Source organism: Leptodactylus fuscus, chromosome 10 (genome assembly GCF_031893055.1).
Source record: "Leptodactylus fuscus isolate aLepFus1 chromosome 10, aLepFus1.hap2, whole genome shotgun sequence".
Classification (NCBI taxonomy): domain Eukaryota; kingdom Metazoa; phylum Chordata; class Amphibia; order Anura; family Leptodactylidae; genus Leptodactylus; species Leptodactylus fuscus.
In genome coordinates this window covers 43,695,811-43,713,655 of record NC_134274.1, presented here as the reverse complement: position 1 = coordinate 43,713,655, position 17,845 = coordinate 43,695,811, and the positions used below count along the sequence as shown (strand labels likewise).

General features: G+C 41.4%; 1 protein-coding gene across 1 annotated transcript in view; it reads left to right on the top strand.

Annotated features, from left to right (window-relative positions):
• CDH23 (cadherin related 23) overlaps positions 1-17,845 on the top strand; it is an 832,275-nt gene that overhangs the window by 603,959 nt on the left and 210,471 nt on the right. Inside the window, exons 23-25 of the mRNA XM_075257430.1 lie at positions 1,673-1,818; positions 3,714-3,933; positions 6,829-6,981. Of these exons, the coding sequence (XP_075113531.1) occupies positions 1,673-1,818; positions 3,714-3,933; positions 6,829-6,981 (519 nt within the window). The remainder of the gene's footprint in view (positions 1-1,672; positions 1,819-3,713; positions 3,934-6,828; positions 6,982-17,845) is intronic.

The window sequence follows — 17,845 nt, the reverse complement described above, 5'->3', positions numbered from 1 at the left end:
ACATCTGCTGGAAATTTTTTCCATTCCTCTTGTTACTCTTTCAGCAAAATCTGACATTTTTTTTATATTGACTTTGACCTTCCATGCAACCAATATATGGGTGTTCTTATTAGTTGCTTATCAAATTCACTTCCTTTCTGAATTTTAAAGGGATCCTATCATTGAAACTCATTTTTTTTCTGTCTACCTTTAGATGTCTTCTTTGGGCCGGCGTTTGGTATATAATCCAGTTTTCGTCGGTATGCAAATGAGTTCTCTCACAGCACTAGGGGCGTCCCCAATATTGCGAGAGAACTCTCCAGCACCGCCTCCATCTTCTTCAGGAACGGATCTTCTTTGTGTCTTCTTCCGGCCGAGGCATCAAACTTCTAGGCTTCAGGCCTAGGGAAAAGCTGACGTCGCATGCCCACCGGCCACAAGAAAATGGCTGCTTACACAGTATTGTAACCAGCCATTTTCTTGTGGCCAGCAGGCACGTGCAGTCGGCTGCCTGAGGCCGAGAAGTTTGAAGACACCGCCAGAAGAAGACGCGAAGAAGACCCGTTCCTGAAGAAGATGATGGAGGCGCTGGAGAGTTCTCTCGCAGCTTTGGGGATACTCCCAGTGCTGTTTGAATGTTGGGGCCCACCTCCAGTGCTGCGAGAGAACTCATTTGCATACCGACAAAAACTGGATAATATATCGAATGGCGGCGCGGAAAAGACATCTAAAGGTAGGAGAAGAATAGCCTTTCTTAAGGCTATTCTGTCGTGTCAACGAGAAAAAAAAAGTTTTTAGTGGTAGAATCCCTTTAAGATTGGGCATGCAACAGTTTCTGGCACCTCCCATTTAAATAATATAAAGAGGAAGCGTGCATATTTTGACTTGACTACATTCAAACTAGGGTTCTTATGATTGGTGGTCTTAGCACTTGGACTCCTACCGATTGGCAAGTTACCCATTGTCCTATGGAAGGGGGTGTGATTACTTTTTACTAGGATACCCTTTTAAGCTGCCTGTACAGAAGAGTGAAAAGTTGGCTGAACTTACTGATACTGACTCAACTAATGAACTTGTATAATGGTGATTGTCTGCCAATAGATGATGAGGGAAAGAAGGATTTGCCATGTTGGACTTCAACATACTCAGTCTTTAGTTCCGACTGCACAGAAGCTTCTGCCAAGTTTCATTGTATTTCACTGTCCCATTTGAAAATGAATCTTCATCTGATGTCTTTTGCAATGCATGGCCAGCTTGTTAGGCCTTACACATGAACATGTCCAACTTGCATCCACAATAAAAGACTATTTTCCATCCATGTGAATGTCTGTATCCTTGCATGTACTATGTAAACATTTGTATGTCCATATGTCATCTCTGCTTCTCACCTACACTTCCTAGTTTCATTATTTTCTTAGGCATTACTTAGTAGTGGGCCAATGAAAAATATAGTTCCTATTCCCATTTTTTGGCAATCCTTATGCATGCAATTCACTCGTATTGTGAAACACTAAAGCAAATATTAAACCTAGTTTAGCTGCAGTTTAATGAGTATAAATCAATTAAAACCATCTAGTCCTACCTGCATTATAAACAATGTCTTAAACTATAATACATTTCCTTCAGCCGGCACAGACTTTTCTGTGTTCACACTTTTGTGGGTTATTAATGTGATCTCATCTTTACTTGGCAGGTGGAAGACCTCCTCTCCGTGCCACAAGCAGTGCTACAGTTTTTGTGAATTTACTGGATCTTAATGATAATGACCCCACATTTCAGAATCTGCCATTCATTGCAGAGATCCTGGAGGGCACGCCTGTCGGAGCATCTGTATTCCAGGTAATCATGGCTGTATTTTACGAACAACTAAATGAATTCATATTGAAATGAAAAATGAAGGCAAATCTATAAGAGATCAAAAAGCAGACCTAAGCTGAAGTGAATTCAAGACCATCTGTCATCAGCCTGCTGGTTTTTGTATATTTTTGAGCAACTCATTTAGAATGACTTTAATACTATATTTGGTGATCTGGGAATCTGCTGCAGTCCAAGCATTATAAAGGGATCATTCTATGAATAAAATGTATCCCATATCCGTAGTAAAGAAGCTAAATTTCAGATAATCACCACTGTGATCCCTAATGTTTGCAAGAAAAGGATCCCAAGTGCGCATGCCCGCCGGCCACAAGAAAATGGCCGCTTACAATACTGTGTAAGCGGCCATTTTCTTGTGGCCTGCAGGCATGCGCAGTCGGCTTTGCCCGAGGCCTAGAAGTTTGAAGTCAACCCCTGGAAGAAGACGCGTGAAGACTCCGTTCCTGAAGAAGATGGAGGCGACGCTGGAGAGTTCTCTCACAGCATTGGGACACCCCCAGTGCTGTTTGAGTGCTGGGGCCTCCTCCCAGTACTGCGAGAGAACTCATTTGCATACTGGTGAAAAATGGGATTTTAACCGAACGGCGGGGCAGAGAAGACATCTAAAGGTAGGAGAAGAATAGCCTTTCTTAAAGCTATTCCGTCGTGTCAACGAGAAAAAAAAGGTTTTTAATGGTAGAATCCCTTTAACTCTTGCTCTAGCTTGAATTCTTTGGGCTCCATGTAAAATGAGTAAGGGGCCCACTTATTACTATGTGCCATTTACAGTAGTGCCATATTTTAGGTGGCTGTTTTTTACCTAAGAGTCCCCTTTAGATACCAGGACCTGGTAGCAACTGCTTTCACTATACCCTTCCCCCCCATTGCTATGCCCCTGAGGACTGTCAAAGATAGTTGTTCTGAATAGTGGCAAGCTAAGCTATAGGCAATGTGCATATGCAGCCCTTCGCCACTTGCAGTTGGAGAACATGGGGCTCCCATTCAGCATCAGATTGGTGATGTATATCACCAGGAAAGTTCCCAGTGGGCCGATGAATGGGATATGGATATGGGTTGCTGGCCGGTAGTCTACCTGACCTGAGGCCCCTGGATCTGACTATTGCTGAAGAGTGCAGCCCGGTGGCCTAAGCTCTATACCTATAACCATTGTTACCGAGCCTGCCTATAAAATGGGGACACTTCAACATTTTTTACCAGGACTGCGTTCAGCTCCCAATGTGCCCCTACCACAGCGGGCCCCACCAATCACTTATTCCTTTTACCTACTCTCTCATTCATGTGAAAAGCCATTTAAGCCAAAGCCCCACGTAGCAAAGCGCAGCAAATAAATGTGGTAGAAACACTTCGCCATTTTTTCCACAATGTTTTTCATTGCATTTTTGCAGACTTTATGCCCCTATTATACTTATACAGAAAACACTAATGTTTTCCACAGGTATAATTGACGTGCTACGATTTTCAAAAATGCAATTATTTGTGAGAATTTTTTTGCTGCAGATTTTTTTTTTTTTTCTGCAATGTTTAAAATTTCGCATTTTTTGCCATGGCCAAAACGCTGCGTTATTGCAATGTGGGGCCCGGTCTCAAATACATAATGGGGTTGCTTTGTGTGCATGCTGACTGCTTCTGAACTAGTCAACTCACATTCTCTACTAAATAAAAGAGAAAGTGACATGTATAGACGTGTCTATAAATATGTAAACTTCTTGCACTTTTTACATCCTGCGCTGTTAAATATTCAGCAGTAAACAGGAGAAAATGTTGTTAAATTCTCACTCATGTAAGTGTAAAAGATGCTCTGTGATATTTTGTAACTAAAGAAGCCTGTTATTTTTCCATTATAAAAACCTAAATAATAGGTGGTGGCTGTTGACCTAGATGAAGGACTGAATGGTCAAGTGACGTACCGAATGCAGGTTGGAATGCCACGGATGGACTTTATTATAAACAGTACAAGCGGATTAGTCACATCTACAACTGTTCTAGACAGAGAGAGGATTGCAGAATATTATCTCCGTGTAGTAGCCAGTGATGCTGGATCTCCATCTAAAAGCTCAACCAGTACACTTATGGTTCGAGGTAATCTTCTCATTCCTATACAGGGATTTTTTCTTTTCATAAATAACTCTGGTATTCATGTTTTTTTTATGTATATTTGTGCGTCATTCTTTCATTTCTGCCTTCACTTAGTTAACACATGCAAATCTATTTCTCAAGATGTAAATAGGGAAACAGTGCCTCTGTTTGCTGCCCTCTAGGGGCCTCATGCCCGACTTTCCCACAAGCCTTTGCTGAAATGATGCGGGATTTTGCCAAGTCAGTATCCCAGCTGTGGACAGCGCTGTTTCGATCTGATTGGATCTCATCAGCACAGCCTAGGGAAAACTGACTTGGCAGCAAACAAAGGCACTGTTTCCCTATTTACATCTTGGGAAACAGATTTGCATATTCTTCCCATAATCCCCCACAGTGGTGCTAAAATGGCTTTTTGTAAGACTACACATACCTGACAAGGTGGACTCTCCTCAAGGAGTGACGTTATCCCAATAACTTTAGTTAACACATGGCAGAGATACAAGTGAATGAATAAGATAAGATAAGATAAGATAATCTTTCAATATAGGTATATCGAATAGGTATCTCTTACAAGTTAGAAGTTATAGGTTTTAATTTCAGTATTGCAGTATATGCTGCAATGGGGCTAACAACGTTGACTTGTCTCAATAGTTTATCTATCATATCCATTCGTTGATTTTATTAGGGACATTTCTTTTACATTGTATTAACATTGCTTTATTGTATTAAAGGGATTCTATCATTGAGAAAACTCACTTTTAACTAAGCATATATTTGTATAGCCTTTAGAAAGGCTATTCCAGTCATGCCTTTTATTTGTTAATCCTCCCAGCCATTTTTTAATTAGCCCACTTTTTTTTATATGCTAATTAGCGAGCACGGTGCACTCCGGAAGTTCACTGAGCACTGTGTCCTGTGTGTAAACAGGGGGAGGTGAGAGCAGGGAGGCTGCTGCTTATGATGATGACTCCTCAGTCTTCCCTGCTCTCACCTCCCCCCCTGTTTTCCCAATGATAGAATCCCTTTAACTGTAATTTAAGCTTGTAACCAGCAATATGAACCAAATTCCAATACATAAGGAAGACATTTTTGCCACTCAAGACGTGGATTTCTGCAAAGTTTAGCACAATGAATTTATATATTGTTTAATGTTTAATAATTCAATAACAAGCCATAAATTGTGGTATAGCGATCATAATGCTTAGTCCAGTGTATTGATAATTGCTAAGATTCCTACTTAAAGGGATTTTGACAAGATCACCTACCCACAGGATTGTTAAGTGACTTATGGATGGTGTTTTCACCCTCGGGACACCCAGTGATCATAAAAATGTGGGTCCCTTGCTCCACTGTTAGAATGAAGTGGCTGTTGTGCATGCAAGCTACTGCTCCTTTTTGGTCTGAGTAACTGCAGTTGAAAGCTGGGTGCAACACTCAGCTTCTCTTTAGGATACCCATACAAATGAATGAAGCAGTATTCTTCCTGTAAGACCACCACTTCATTCAGACAGGTTTTGTTTTTGTGATCATAAGGCTCCCAGGGTTCCGTCTCCAATCAAACAGACATTTATTACCTATCCTATACACAGGTGATAAGTTGTAAACTTAACACATTAGGGTCCATTCACACGGAGTAACGCGAGGCGTTTTTTGTGCTTATTTTGTGCTTATTTTTATGGCCGTAAAAAGATGTTTCCATTGAGTTCTATAGTAAAATACGCCTGTATTTTTACGTCCGTAAAATTACGTGAAAAGTTTATTCCTGTACATGTGGAGTATTGGGATTCGTGTACTTGTCACAGAAGTAATGCCCCAATGTTTGGTGGCTAAACTTTAGAACAGAGGTGATACTGCTAAGATATAGAAAAATTCTAGGGTCAACAGAACATGCCACAAACCTAGGTATGAAATTGGAGTCATTACAGAGGATGCCTCACACACCTTGTTGCGCCTCCCATTACAACTCTGAACCGTGTTCTATTGGAAAATAGAAAAATGGAGGCATGCTTTATCATATATGATATGTACAGAGAAATTCTCCTCTAAAAGTATTGATTCTAGAGTAGATTATCTACAGAGACAATTAAAGCTAGACAACAGAGTTGAGCGATCAGGATCGGGAAAGATCGGATCCCGATCGAGAAAATTTCATAATTGCGATCGGGATCAGGATTCGCTGGAAAATGATTCCCATTTGAAAATGAAAAAATCCCATTTTAAAAACGATCCTGAAATCTCAAGATCGGCTCAAACCTACTAAACAATCTAATAAACTAAATCGGAATACCTGTAAAAACTGATGTCTGTGGTGGTCATACACTAACAAAATTAGGTTAAGGGCATGTTCACACCTGCGCCCGGGCTATGCTTTGCGGGTTTCCGTCTTCTGCTCGAGAAATGACAGGAGACGGAAACCCGGCAGTCCGTTTTCAAACCCATTCACTTGAACTGGTTTGCAAAGTGGCCGCCTGTGAGCGTTTTGTGCCTCTCCACGGCGAAACCGTTTTTTTAAACCGGACACAAAGTCGAACATGCAGGATTTTGTGTTTCGCGGTGCCAGAAGACTCTCACGGTCGGCCACTTTGCAAACCCATTCAAGTGAATGGGTTTAAAAATTGACTGCCGGGTTTTCATCTCCTGTCCAGTTTCTCAGGCAGAAGACGGAAACCCGCAAAGCGGAGACTGGGCGCTGGTGTGAACCCGCCCTAATTTTCCAAGGATCTGCAAATAAATCTATCACGTGTTTGGCTAGCTTAAGATATGACAGAACCTCCTGGCAATGTAACTGCAATAAAGACTCAATGCACATATCCAGTATCAGCTCTTTGCATGAGCCCTACATATTAATTAAGTAGAATTTTTTTTCTATTTCTGAATTTTTTTTCTTTCTGTTTTTAGTTTTGGATATCAATGATGAAAGCCCTACATTTTACCCTACTCTGTACAACATCTCACTAGCGGAGAGCGTACCTCGAGATTTCATTGTGGCACGTCTGAATTGTTCAGATGCTGATACAGGATTAAATGCTGAGCTGAGTTACTTCATAACAGGTATGACATTTATAAAATCATGAATTATAGATGCTGTAAAGTGGAACTCCAGGCAAGAGGTGAATTTCTAAGCTTTTCCTCCGGTAGAGTCTAGTCCTTTACTGCAGTTCTTTATTTAGGGGATAGGTATCCTGATAGTTCATTAATATGACGTGGACACCATTGCTTAAATCAATTTTCTTTGTGGCTACAGAACCTCAAAACTTCAACTTCTACTTAGCACCTGTTAAAAATCATGAGCTAAAATCATCTCTAATTGAGATGAGCGAGTAGTATTCAATCAATACCTCGCTTCCATAGGAATGCGTGTAAGTGGCCAAACACTAAGGGATTAAACGCATCGAATATTCACTGCGCTTAACCCCTTGGCGTTCGGCTGCTTACACGCATTCCTATGGGAGCGAAGTATTTGATCGAATACCACTTGCTCACCTCTAATCTCTAAGTATATACTCGAGTATAAGCCGAATTCTTAAGCATGTTATTGTGCTGAAAAAGCCCCCCTCGGCTTATACTTGAGTCAAGCAAAAAGAAAATATTTTTCATTCATTTATTTATTTTATTTTATTTTGGGGGGGCTATGACCAGCCGCAATAGATACCCTATATTCAACCAGGCTGAATTCCACGTGGGGGAAAAAAACAAACAGTCCTCATGCTCGGGGAAGGGGCAGACAGACAACCAAAACACCCCCTCCCCTTCCCCAGCATCCAGCAACTACTGCACCCAAAAACCATTTTAATTTTTGAAATTTTCCAGTAGCTGCTGCATTTCCCCCCCTCGGCTTATACTCGAGTCAATAAGTTTTCCCAGTTTTTTGTGGTAAAATTAGGGGGGGTCGGCTTATACTCGAGTATATACGGTATCTAAAAAATACCTATATTTTTAATATAAATGGTTGGATTATCTTTGTTATTAACACTTTCATGTTAAATGCAAATGCTCGTACAGGCTAATCCTTTTGTTTTCCACCAGAATAAGTGACAGAGCACTTACATCCATGACTAAAAACAATTGCCAGAAATCTGTGCAGAAATTTCTATAATATCGAGAAACCCCATTCACATACACGGGATGCGGCCTGCCTCACTGTCCACTCTTCTTTGGCCCTTTGGTTTCACCAATGATCATAATATTCACATGTCCATTTATTTATGTGACGTGTGTAAGTTATTGAGTGTTGCGTAGTTTATATGTCTTTTTATAGTTTTGAGGTTAATGAGTATATACATTAATTTGTACACCATCAATTTATGTTTTTCACACAGACAACTGTAAACAAATTATGGTGTGAACAAGGTGTAAGTGATAGGAAGTATTATGAAGGAAGCAGCGCAGAGGTGTGATACTGTGGTGTTATTCTTGCACATTAAAGTTATATTTGTAGACTGAGCTTCCTCACCCAGGTGGAAGTTATTACATGAGACAAGCTGCAGGAGTTCTGGGTGGATCTTGACCAAGCTCCTACAACCATGAGATGATTAAGGCTGGGTTCACACAGGGTTTTTTGGTCTGGAACCTGAGGTGGAGGCTACTTCAGGCTCCGGTCCAGAACACGGGTAGCCACGACTAGGTGCCGATGCAGTTGCGCACTCCGCTACGGATTAGGCCCAAATGAATGGGCCTAGTCGGGAGGAGGGAGTGTCTTCAGGCGGATTCGCGAGGCGCTGCCGCCTGAAGAATGAGCATGTCTGTTCTTCAGTCGGCTCCCGGAAAAAAGAACAGACCGACTCCCAATGATTTCAATGGGAGCCGTCTTTTTGGTCAGGATTTCGAGGCAGATATCGCCTCAAAATCCTGACCAAAATACCCCGTGTGAACTCAGCCTTATGCTCTCCTTGGATTGAGATATCCTAAGATGAGTAGTACTAAATGGTCAACTTTGACCACTGTTAACAGAGTAACACCAAAGTTTCTGCATTTCAGTGCTCGCCATCTGGCACCATCTTATTTAGAAATCTTGATCTTAGAAGAAAGATAAGAAAGGACAAGTCTCCCTACAGCAAAGTGGATGATACTGTTACAGCTAAGATCAAATTCACCCACCGGAACAGATGACCTATAGATAGGGGACAAATGATGAACGGATTTGTAAAGTTTAAAATTGCAAATTGACACCCAAAAAATGGCAGAGGAAGTCTGAGGCAGGACTAATGCAAGGGATCGTATAAAGATTCATTTCCTTTTGCCTGAAGTAAAGCGTACAATTTGTGAACTGTCTCATTAGAGTTTCCCTTAAGTGCAGCTTACTATTCCATTACTGCTAGTTACTGCTTAATCGTTGTCAAGATTTTCAGGAAGAGTTCATGCCATGTTCTCTAAAAAAAAAAAAAAAATCAGATACGCATTCGAGAGAAACCATGGTGGTGCATCGCCCTCTAGTGGTCCTTGTAAAATGATTTGTCCTTTTGCTTATCTCGTTCCTGCCATATAGAAGAAGTGGGTTCTGTATCGCGCACTCAGAGATTTCTGTAATCATCTTCACCTATCTGATTTCTGTCACTTTTTTTCATTCTCTGCTTTTACCAAGGTCTTTTCGTTTTTGCTGTTGCCGTCTCTTAAACCATATTTTTAATGCTCTGCCAACTAAAAAAAAAAAAACAAAACAAAAAAAAAACAACAGAATAAAATACTTTTTTTTCCCCTCTGAACTGTCAATTGAAACTATGCAAAATAGTGTGAGAAATGTTTTTACCCCTTAATGCCCGGAATGTTTGTAACCTAAATTGGCCCCAAATCATTTCAAAATAACTAAATATTTTTGCATCATACAAAATCTTACATTGATTTGTTTTCAATACTTTTGCATAGAATTGGCTTTCCGTTGTAACTTTGGTTTTCCATTGTGACTGGAGATCCCATGGATGACCTCTTGTAGCACACATTACTTAAAGGGGTTGGCCACTTTCAGACCAATACTGAGATAAATGTTATTGTTTCCATAATGAAAAGATATACAATTTTCCAATATACTTTTTGTATCAATTCCTCACGGTTTTCTAGATCTCTGCTTGCTGTCATTCATTCTGTTACTTCTACTGGATATAATTTTGACCATGGTCATGTGATTTGCAATCCATGGTCATGTGAAGAACACACAGCTTATTACCAGGCAGACCTCTGATTACTGCACTGTGACTATAACAAGCTTTGCACCTTTGTGTCCATCACATGACCATGAACTGCAAATCACATGACCACGGTCAGAATCTGCCACCAATTTAATGTTTCCCCTTTTAATGCTCTCCTTCATCTGCCTTCAGCTTAATTGCCCCCCTCCCCTTCCCCCAATTTTATTGCTCTCCATCCGCTCCCAGTTTAATGGACCGCCTACATCTACCACCAGTTTAATGTCCCCCTTTATCTCTCCCCAGTCTAATGTGCCCCTCCACCCCCCCCCCCCACCCCCCCGGTCGGCTACAGGTTTTTGTGGTCCCCTGGGCAACAGAAGCTCGGTGGGCCAGTTTTGAAGCAACCCATGTGCAATTGGGTGTTTTAGGTTTTTTTTTTATTGCTGACGAGAAACCTAATGAAGTGGAGTGTAATACAGTCCATTCCATACAAGTAGATAGAACCTGTTCAGACATCAGAAAGTAAAGAGGAATTTTAGGCAGAGTTCTGCCTCGAATTCCTCTTTATTTTCTGCCTCCAGCTCATGGTGGTGGATACAGAACATCAGCAGCCCTTGCAGCTTTCCAGTGCTGATTAGGCCCAAATATATGGATCTAATGAGGGGTGAGTCTCAGGCCACAGCCTCCGAATCAGCATCCTGCACTAATTGTTTTTCAATGGAAGTCAGAATGAGAGAAGAATCTGCCGCTGATTTGAGCGTGAAATCCGCTGCAAAATCAGTGCCAGATTCTACCATGTGAACAGGGACTGATTCTGTTGACAGTGCAATGAACGCTTTCATCTGACGTCAGGCACGTCTCACAACTAGGCCCGAAGCCTGTCTGGAGCGCGGAGAGGTAAGTAACAGTGTTTTTTATGTTCCCTCACCTCTCCTGGGCCTCCGATCATTATATTCGGGGGTCTATTCAGACCCCCGAGTATAATAATAGTGTTTGTGGGGCCCATGGCGTCACTTACTGATCCCGGCCCCTGCCAGGATCGGTAAGTAAATAGGGCTCGTCACTGGCTGGGGTAACTCTGTAATGTCCCATAATGGCCATTATTTCTGTATACATTGGGCCTTCGTGTGCCACTGGCCAATGCTCTGCATAGGGATATTAATCAGTGCTGTCACCTTATATAATAGTGTGCAATGGCTTCCTATTGGCATTACATTATACAACATTAGCTCACATTAGGTTGATAGTGTTGCTGCCACCCAATGACCAAAATGACATATTGATCTGTCAGCATAAATATTGGTTTATTCCTTGCTTGTAGAGATGAGCGAACACTGTACGGATCAGCTGATCAGCTGATCCGAACAGCATGCACCCATAGAAATGAATGGAAGGGGGCCACACGTTGGCTCAGTGGTTAGCACTGCAGCCTTGCAGCGCTGGAGTCCTGGTGTTCAAATCCCGCCAAGGGCATAAAACCATCTGCAAGGAGTTTATATGTTCTCCCCGTATTTGCATGGATTTCCATCCCATATTCCAAAAAAGACATACTGATAGGGAAAAATGTACATTGTGAGCTTTATGTGGGGCTCACAATCTACATTTAAAAAAAAAAAAAAAAAAGAAATGAATGGAAGCACCTGTGACGCTGACTTTGCCGGCGGCCGGCGTCACAGGTGCTTACATTCATTTCTATGGGTGCGTGCTGTTCGGATCGGCTGATCCGAACAGTGTTCGCTCATCTCTACTTGCTTGTAATGGTAAGCCAAAAGTCAGTCACATGATCCTTTCAGCCAATGGCATCTATGATGCCCCTGAAAGTTCTAGAATCTGCTAGATTTGCACCCCTCCCTTCTAGGAGAGTGTGTGGTTCCTTCAATAGCGAGTTGGGGGCCTGTGCTAAGACAGAGCAGCATCACCTCATCATGTCTCCTGTCATGAGTTGAGCCCCTGAGATTTCTCCTCTGCACCTCCAGCTGCCAAGTCTTCTCCAGTAGCCCCAGCTGAGGTGTTTTATAAAGAGGTTGTATCCAAAGACTAAGCCTAGCCAAACCTACTAACCCCTGATCCTGAGGACAACCTGTGCTGGATTGCTGCCGTGTACAGAAATCCCTTGTGATTCCTTGTAAGACTTGGACAAGCTTCTCTCCTGTCATCCAGTCCACGCCAGAGGAGCATCTTCCTACAGGTATTTCTGAGCCAGATGGGATAATCCTATGTCCAGTGTCCCTTTGCATGTTCCAGGCCTTTACTAGTTCTGCCAGCCTGGGCACTATACACTATACTATACTATACTGGGCACTCATAGATTGTAAGCCCTTCATAGATTGTAAGCCCTCGCGGGCAGGGCCCTCTACCCCACTGTGCCAGTCGGTCACTGTTAGTATTATATCTACCTGTATATTGTGTGTATTATATGTAACCCCCAAATGTAAAGCACCATGGAATTAATGGTGCTATATAAATAAATAATAATAATAATAATACAGTCTATACCCACAGATGTAACTACATTTCCACGCTGAGCCAAGGTGTGAAGGCTCTTCATAGGCAGAAGCCTTGTTACTTGGACTGTATACTCCTCAAGTCATCACCCCTAGCAACCAAGTATATTGCCTGCTCCAAGCAGAAGTTACCATAGGAGAGTGTGACTCAACTATTGCACGTATCTTCCATTTTTGTACCACTGACTGTACTTACATCTGAAGTGACTTTTCCTCTGCACATGTATGTCAGGATTACAGATGTTTTATGCACAATCCTTCAGTAAATAACTGTTACCTGGTTTACTCCAACCTTGTGTCCAGAAGTCAATTGCCTGCACATTGCACCCGGGTATTCCAGAGGAATCTAGGGTTGTGGGACACCAGAAACACTATGGCTGCATATATTCTGCCACGTGACCTTACATACCCAGCCAGCCTACACAGTGTTACCCCTGGTTACCACAACTCCAGCTGGCAACGGCCTATTAAAATTTAAAAAAACGCAGCGGTAGCGGCTGTCACCAGACCTCTAATGTCCCGGGCCCTGTTTTGAAGGCAAAACGCGATCACACCAAATACTTATGTGATTTAGATTCTCTTTTGTTCATTAATTTAATATTGTTAATGGACAAAAATACACTATTCTATTAATAAAGAAACTTTTCTAATTAATAAATCTATTTTTTTTTTATTTTTTTTAAAGCATTCTTACTTTGCAACATTTTTTTCACACCGGCTTGAAACTTTTGCACAGGATTTTACATGTACATTCTCATTTCAAACACTGGCAAATACGTCAAATGCAGCCTGGGAATTGGTAGAAATTGCACGTCCACTTATTGCCAGGCTGCACCTGCACATGTACTTGCAAGTACCTGTACTTCAAAGTTGAAGGTGAAGATGTTTTCTCAGAATACCATATGATGGATGTGGCTGGGTGCACCATCTAAGAGCGCCTCCTACTGTATGTCTTAACTTACAATTGTCTCAACAACATAACTTCACTTCTGCCCAATTAAGAGAGTGAATAAGTATCTGTATTGATGTAGTATAAGGTGAGTGGCGTACACTTATCAGTATGCAGTAGGCAGCATTCATTTAGATACAATACACATTTCCCTCAGCCACTTGCCCCTAATCACTCTGTTCCTAGAATGAAGTTACTTAATCAGACAGTCGTGTTATTACACTGTATATATTTAGCTAATCATACACCTAATTGTAATGCAATACTGCTCCGTAATGTGGGACTATTGTACCTTGCTGTATATCTTTTAGGTTCAGAAAAAGATACTTTTTTTGTACAAATAGAGTTTTTGTCTAGAGATGAGCGAACAGTGTTCTATCGAACTCATGTTCGATCGGATATTAGGCTGTTCGGCATGTTCGAATCGAATCGAACACCGCGTGGTAAAGTGCGCCATTACTCGATTCCCCTCCCACCTTCCCTGGCGCCTTTTTTGCTCCAATAACAGCGCAGGGTAGGTGGGACAGGAACTACGACACCGGTGACGTTGAAAAAAGTAGGCAAAACCCATTGGCTGCCGAATACATGTGACCTCTAATTTAAAAGAACAGCGCCGCCCAGGTTCGCGTCATTCTGAGCTTGCAATTCACCGAGGACGGAGGTTTCCGTCCAGCTAGCTAGGGCTTAGATTCTGGGTAGGCAGGGACAGGCTAGGATAGGAAGGAGAAGACAACCAACAGCTCTTGTAAGAGCTAAATTCCAGGGAGAAGCTTGTCAGTGTAACGTGGCACTGACGGGCTCAATCGCCGCAACCCAGCTTTCCCAGGATCCTGAATGGAATACACTGTCAGTGTATTCCCGTATACCCGATATATACCCCGATACCCGTTCCAACGGTGTGCCCCCCCACCTTCACCCCAGAAATACCCTGCAAGTCCCCTAGCAATAGAATTGGGGCTATATACACCCACAATTTTTACTACTGGTATACAGTGCCATTGTCTGACTGGGAATTCAAAGAATATATTGGGAATACAAATACCCTCATTTCTTGCTACTGCCATATAGTGCCAGTGTCTGACTGGGAATTCAAAGAATATATTGGGGTTACGTGCACCCACAATTTTTACTACTGGTATACAGTGCCATTGTCTGACTGGGAATTCAAAGAATATATTGGGAATACAAATACCCTCATTTCTTGCTACTGCCATATAGTGCCAGTTTCTGACTGGTAATTCAAAGAATATATTGGGGTTACGTGCACCCACAATTTTTACTACTGGTATACAGTGCCATTGTCTGACTGGGAATTCAAAGAATATATTGGGAATACAAATACCCTCATTTCTTGCTACTGCCATATAGTGCCAGTGTCTGACTGGGAATTCAAAGAATATATTGGGGTTACGTGCACCCACAATTTTTACTACTGGTATACAGTGCCATTGTCTGACTGGGAATTCAAAGAATATATTGGGAATACAAATACCCTCATTTCTTGCTACTGCCATATAGTGCCAGTTTCTGACTGGTAATTCAAAGAATATATTGGGGTTACGTGCACCCACAATTTTTACTACTGGTATACAGTGCCATTGTCTGACTGGGAATTCAAAGAATATATTGGGAATACAAATACCCTCATTTCTTGCTACTGCCATATAGTGCCAGTGTCTGACTGGGAATTCAAAGAATATATTGGGGTTACGTGCACCCACAATTTTTACTACTGGTATACAGTGCCATTGTCTGACTGGGAATTCAAAGAATATATTGGGGTTATAAATACCCTCATTTCTTGCTACTGCCATATAGTGCCAGTTTCTGACTGGTAATTCAAAGAATATATTGGGGTTACGTGCACCCACAATTTTTACTACTGGTATACAGTGCCATTGTCTGACTGGGAATTCAAAGAGTATATTGGGAATACAAATACCCTCATTTCTTGCTACTGCCATATAGTGCCAGTGTCTGACTGGGAATTCAAAGAATATATTGGGGTTACGTGCACCCACAATTTTTACTACTGGTATACAGTGCCATTGTCTGACTGGGAATTCAAAGAATATATTGGGGTTATAAATACCCTCATTTCTTGCTACTGCCATATAGTGCCAGTTTCTGACTGGTAATTCAAAGAATATATTGGGGTTACGTGCACCCACAATTTTTACTACTGGTATACAGTGCCATTGTCTGACTGGGAATTCAAAGAGTATATTGGGAATACAAATACCCTCATTTCTTGCTACTGCCATATAGTGCCAGTGTCTGACTGGGAATTCAAAGAATATATTGGGGTTACGTGCACCCACAATTTTTACTACTGGTATACAGTGCCATTGTCTGACTGGGAATTCAAAGAATATATTGGGAATACAAATACCCTCATTTCTTGCTACTGCCATATAGTGCCAGTTTCTGACTGGTAATTCAAAGAATATATTGGGGTTACGTGCACCCACAATTTTTACTACTGGTATACAGTGCCATTGTCTGACTGGGAATTCAAAGAATATATTGGGAATACAAATACCCTCATTTCTTGCTACTGCCATATAGTGCCAGTGTCTGACTGGGAATTCAAAGAATATATTGGGGTTACGTGCACCCACAATTTTTACTACTGGTATACAGTGCCATTGTCTGACTGGGAATTCAAAGAATATATTGGGAATACAAATACCCTCATTTCTTGCTACTGCCATATAGTGGCAGTTTCTGACTGGTAATTCAAAGAATATATTGGGGTTACGTGCACCCACAATTTTTACTACTGGTATACAGTGCCATTGTCTGACTGGGAATTCAAAGAATATATTGGGAATACAAATACCCTCATTTCTTGCTACTGCCATATAGTGCCAGTGTCTGACTGGGAATTCAAAGAATATATTGGGGTTACGTGCACCCACAATTTTTACTACTGGTATACAGTGCCATTGTCTGACTGGGAATTCAAAGAATATATTGGGGTTATAAATACCCTCATTTCTTGCTACTGCCATATAGTGCCAGTTTCTGACTGGTAATTCAAAGAATATATTGGGGTTACGTGCACCCACAATTTTTACTACTGGTATACAGTGCCATTGTTTGACTGGGAATTCAAAGAGTATATTGGGAATACAAATACCCTCATTTCTTGCTACTGCCATATAGTGCCAGTTTCTGACTGGTAATTCAAAGAATATATTGGGGTTACGTGCACCCACAATTTTTACTACTGGTATACAGTGCCATTGTCTGACTGGGAATTCAAAGAGTATATTGGGAATACAAATACCCTCATTTCTTGCTACTGCCATATAGTGCCAGTTTCTGACTGGTAATTCAAAGAATATATTGGGGTTACGTGCACCCACAATTTTTACTACTGGTATACAGTGCCATTGTCTGACTGGGAATTCAAAGAATATATTGGGGTTATAAATACCCTCATTTCTTGCTACTGCCATATAGTGCCAGTTTCTGACTGGTAATTCAAAGAATATATTGGGGTTACGTGCACCCACAATTTTTACTACTGGTATACAGTGCCATTGTCTGACTGGGAATTCAAAGAGTATATTGGGAATACAAATACCCTCATTTCTTGCTACTGCCATATAGTGCCAGTTTCTGACTGGGAATTCAAAGAATATATTGGGGTTACGTGCACCCACAATTTTTACTACTGGTATACAGTGCCATTGTCTGACTGGGAATTCAAAGAATATATTGGGGTTATAAATACCCTCATTTCTTGCTACTGCCATATAGTGCCAGTTTCTGACTGGTAATTCAAAGAATATATTGGGGTTACGTGCACCCACAATTTTTACTACTGGTATACAGTGCCATTGTCTGACTGGGAATTCAAAGAGTATATTGGGAATACAAATACCCTCATTTCTTGCTACTGCCATATAGTGCCAGTTTCTGACTGGTAATTCAAAGAATATATTGGGGTTACGTGCACCCACAATTTTTACTACTGGTATACAGTGCCATTGTCTGACTGGGAATTCAAAGAATATATTGGGGTTATAAATACCCTCATTTCTTGCTACTGCCATATAGTGCCAGTTTCTGACTGGTAATTCAAAGAATATATTGGGGTTACGTGCACCCACAATTTTTACTACTGGTATACAGTGCCATTGTCTGACTGGGAATTCAAAGAGTATATTGGGAATACAAATACCCTCATTTCTTGCTACTGCCATATAGTGCCAGTTTCTGACTGGGAATTCAAAGAATATATTGGGGTTACGTGCACCCACAATTTTTACTACTGGTATACAGTGCCATTGTCTGACTGGGAATTCAAAGAATATATTGGGGTTATAAAT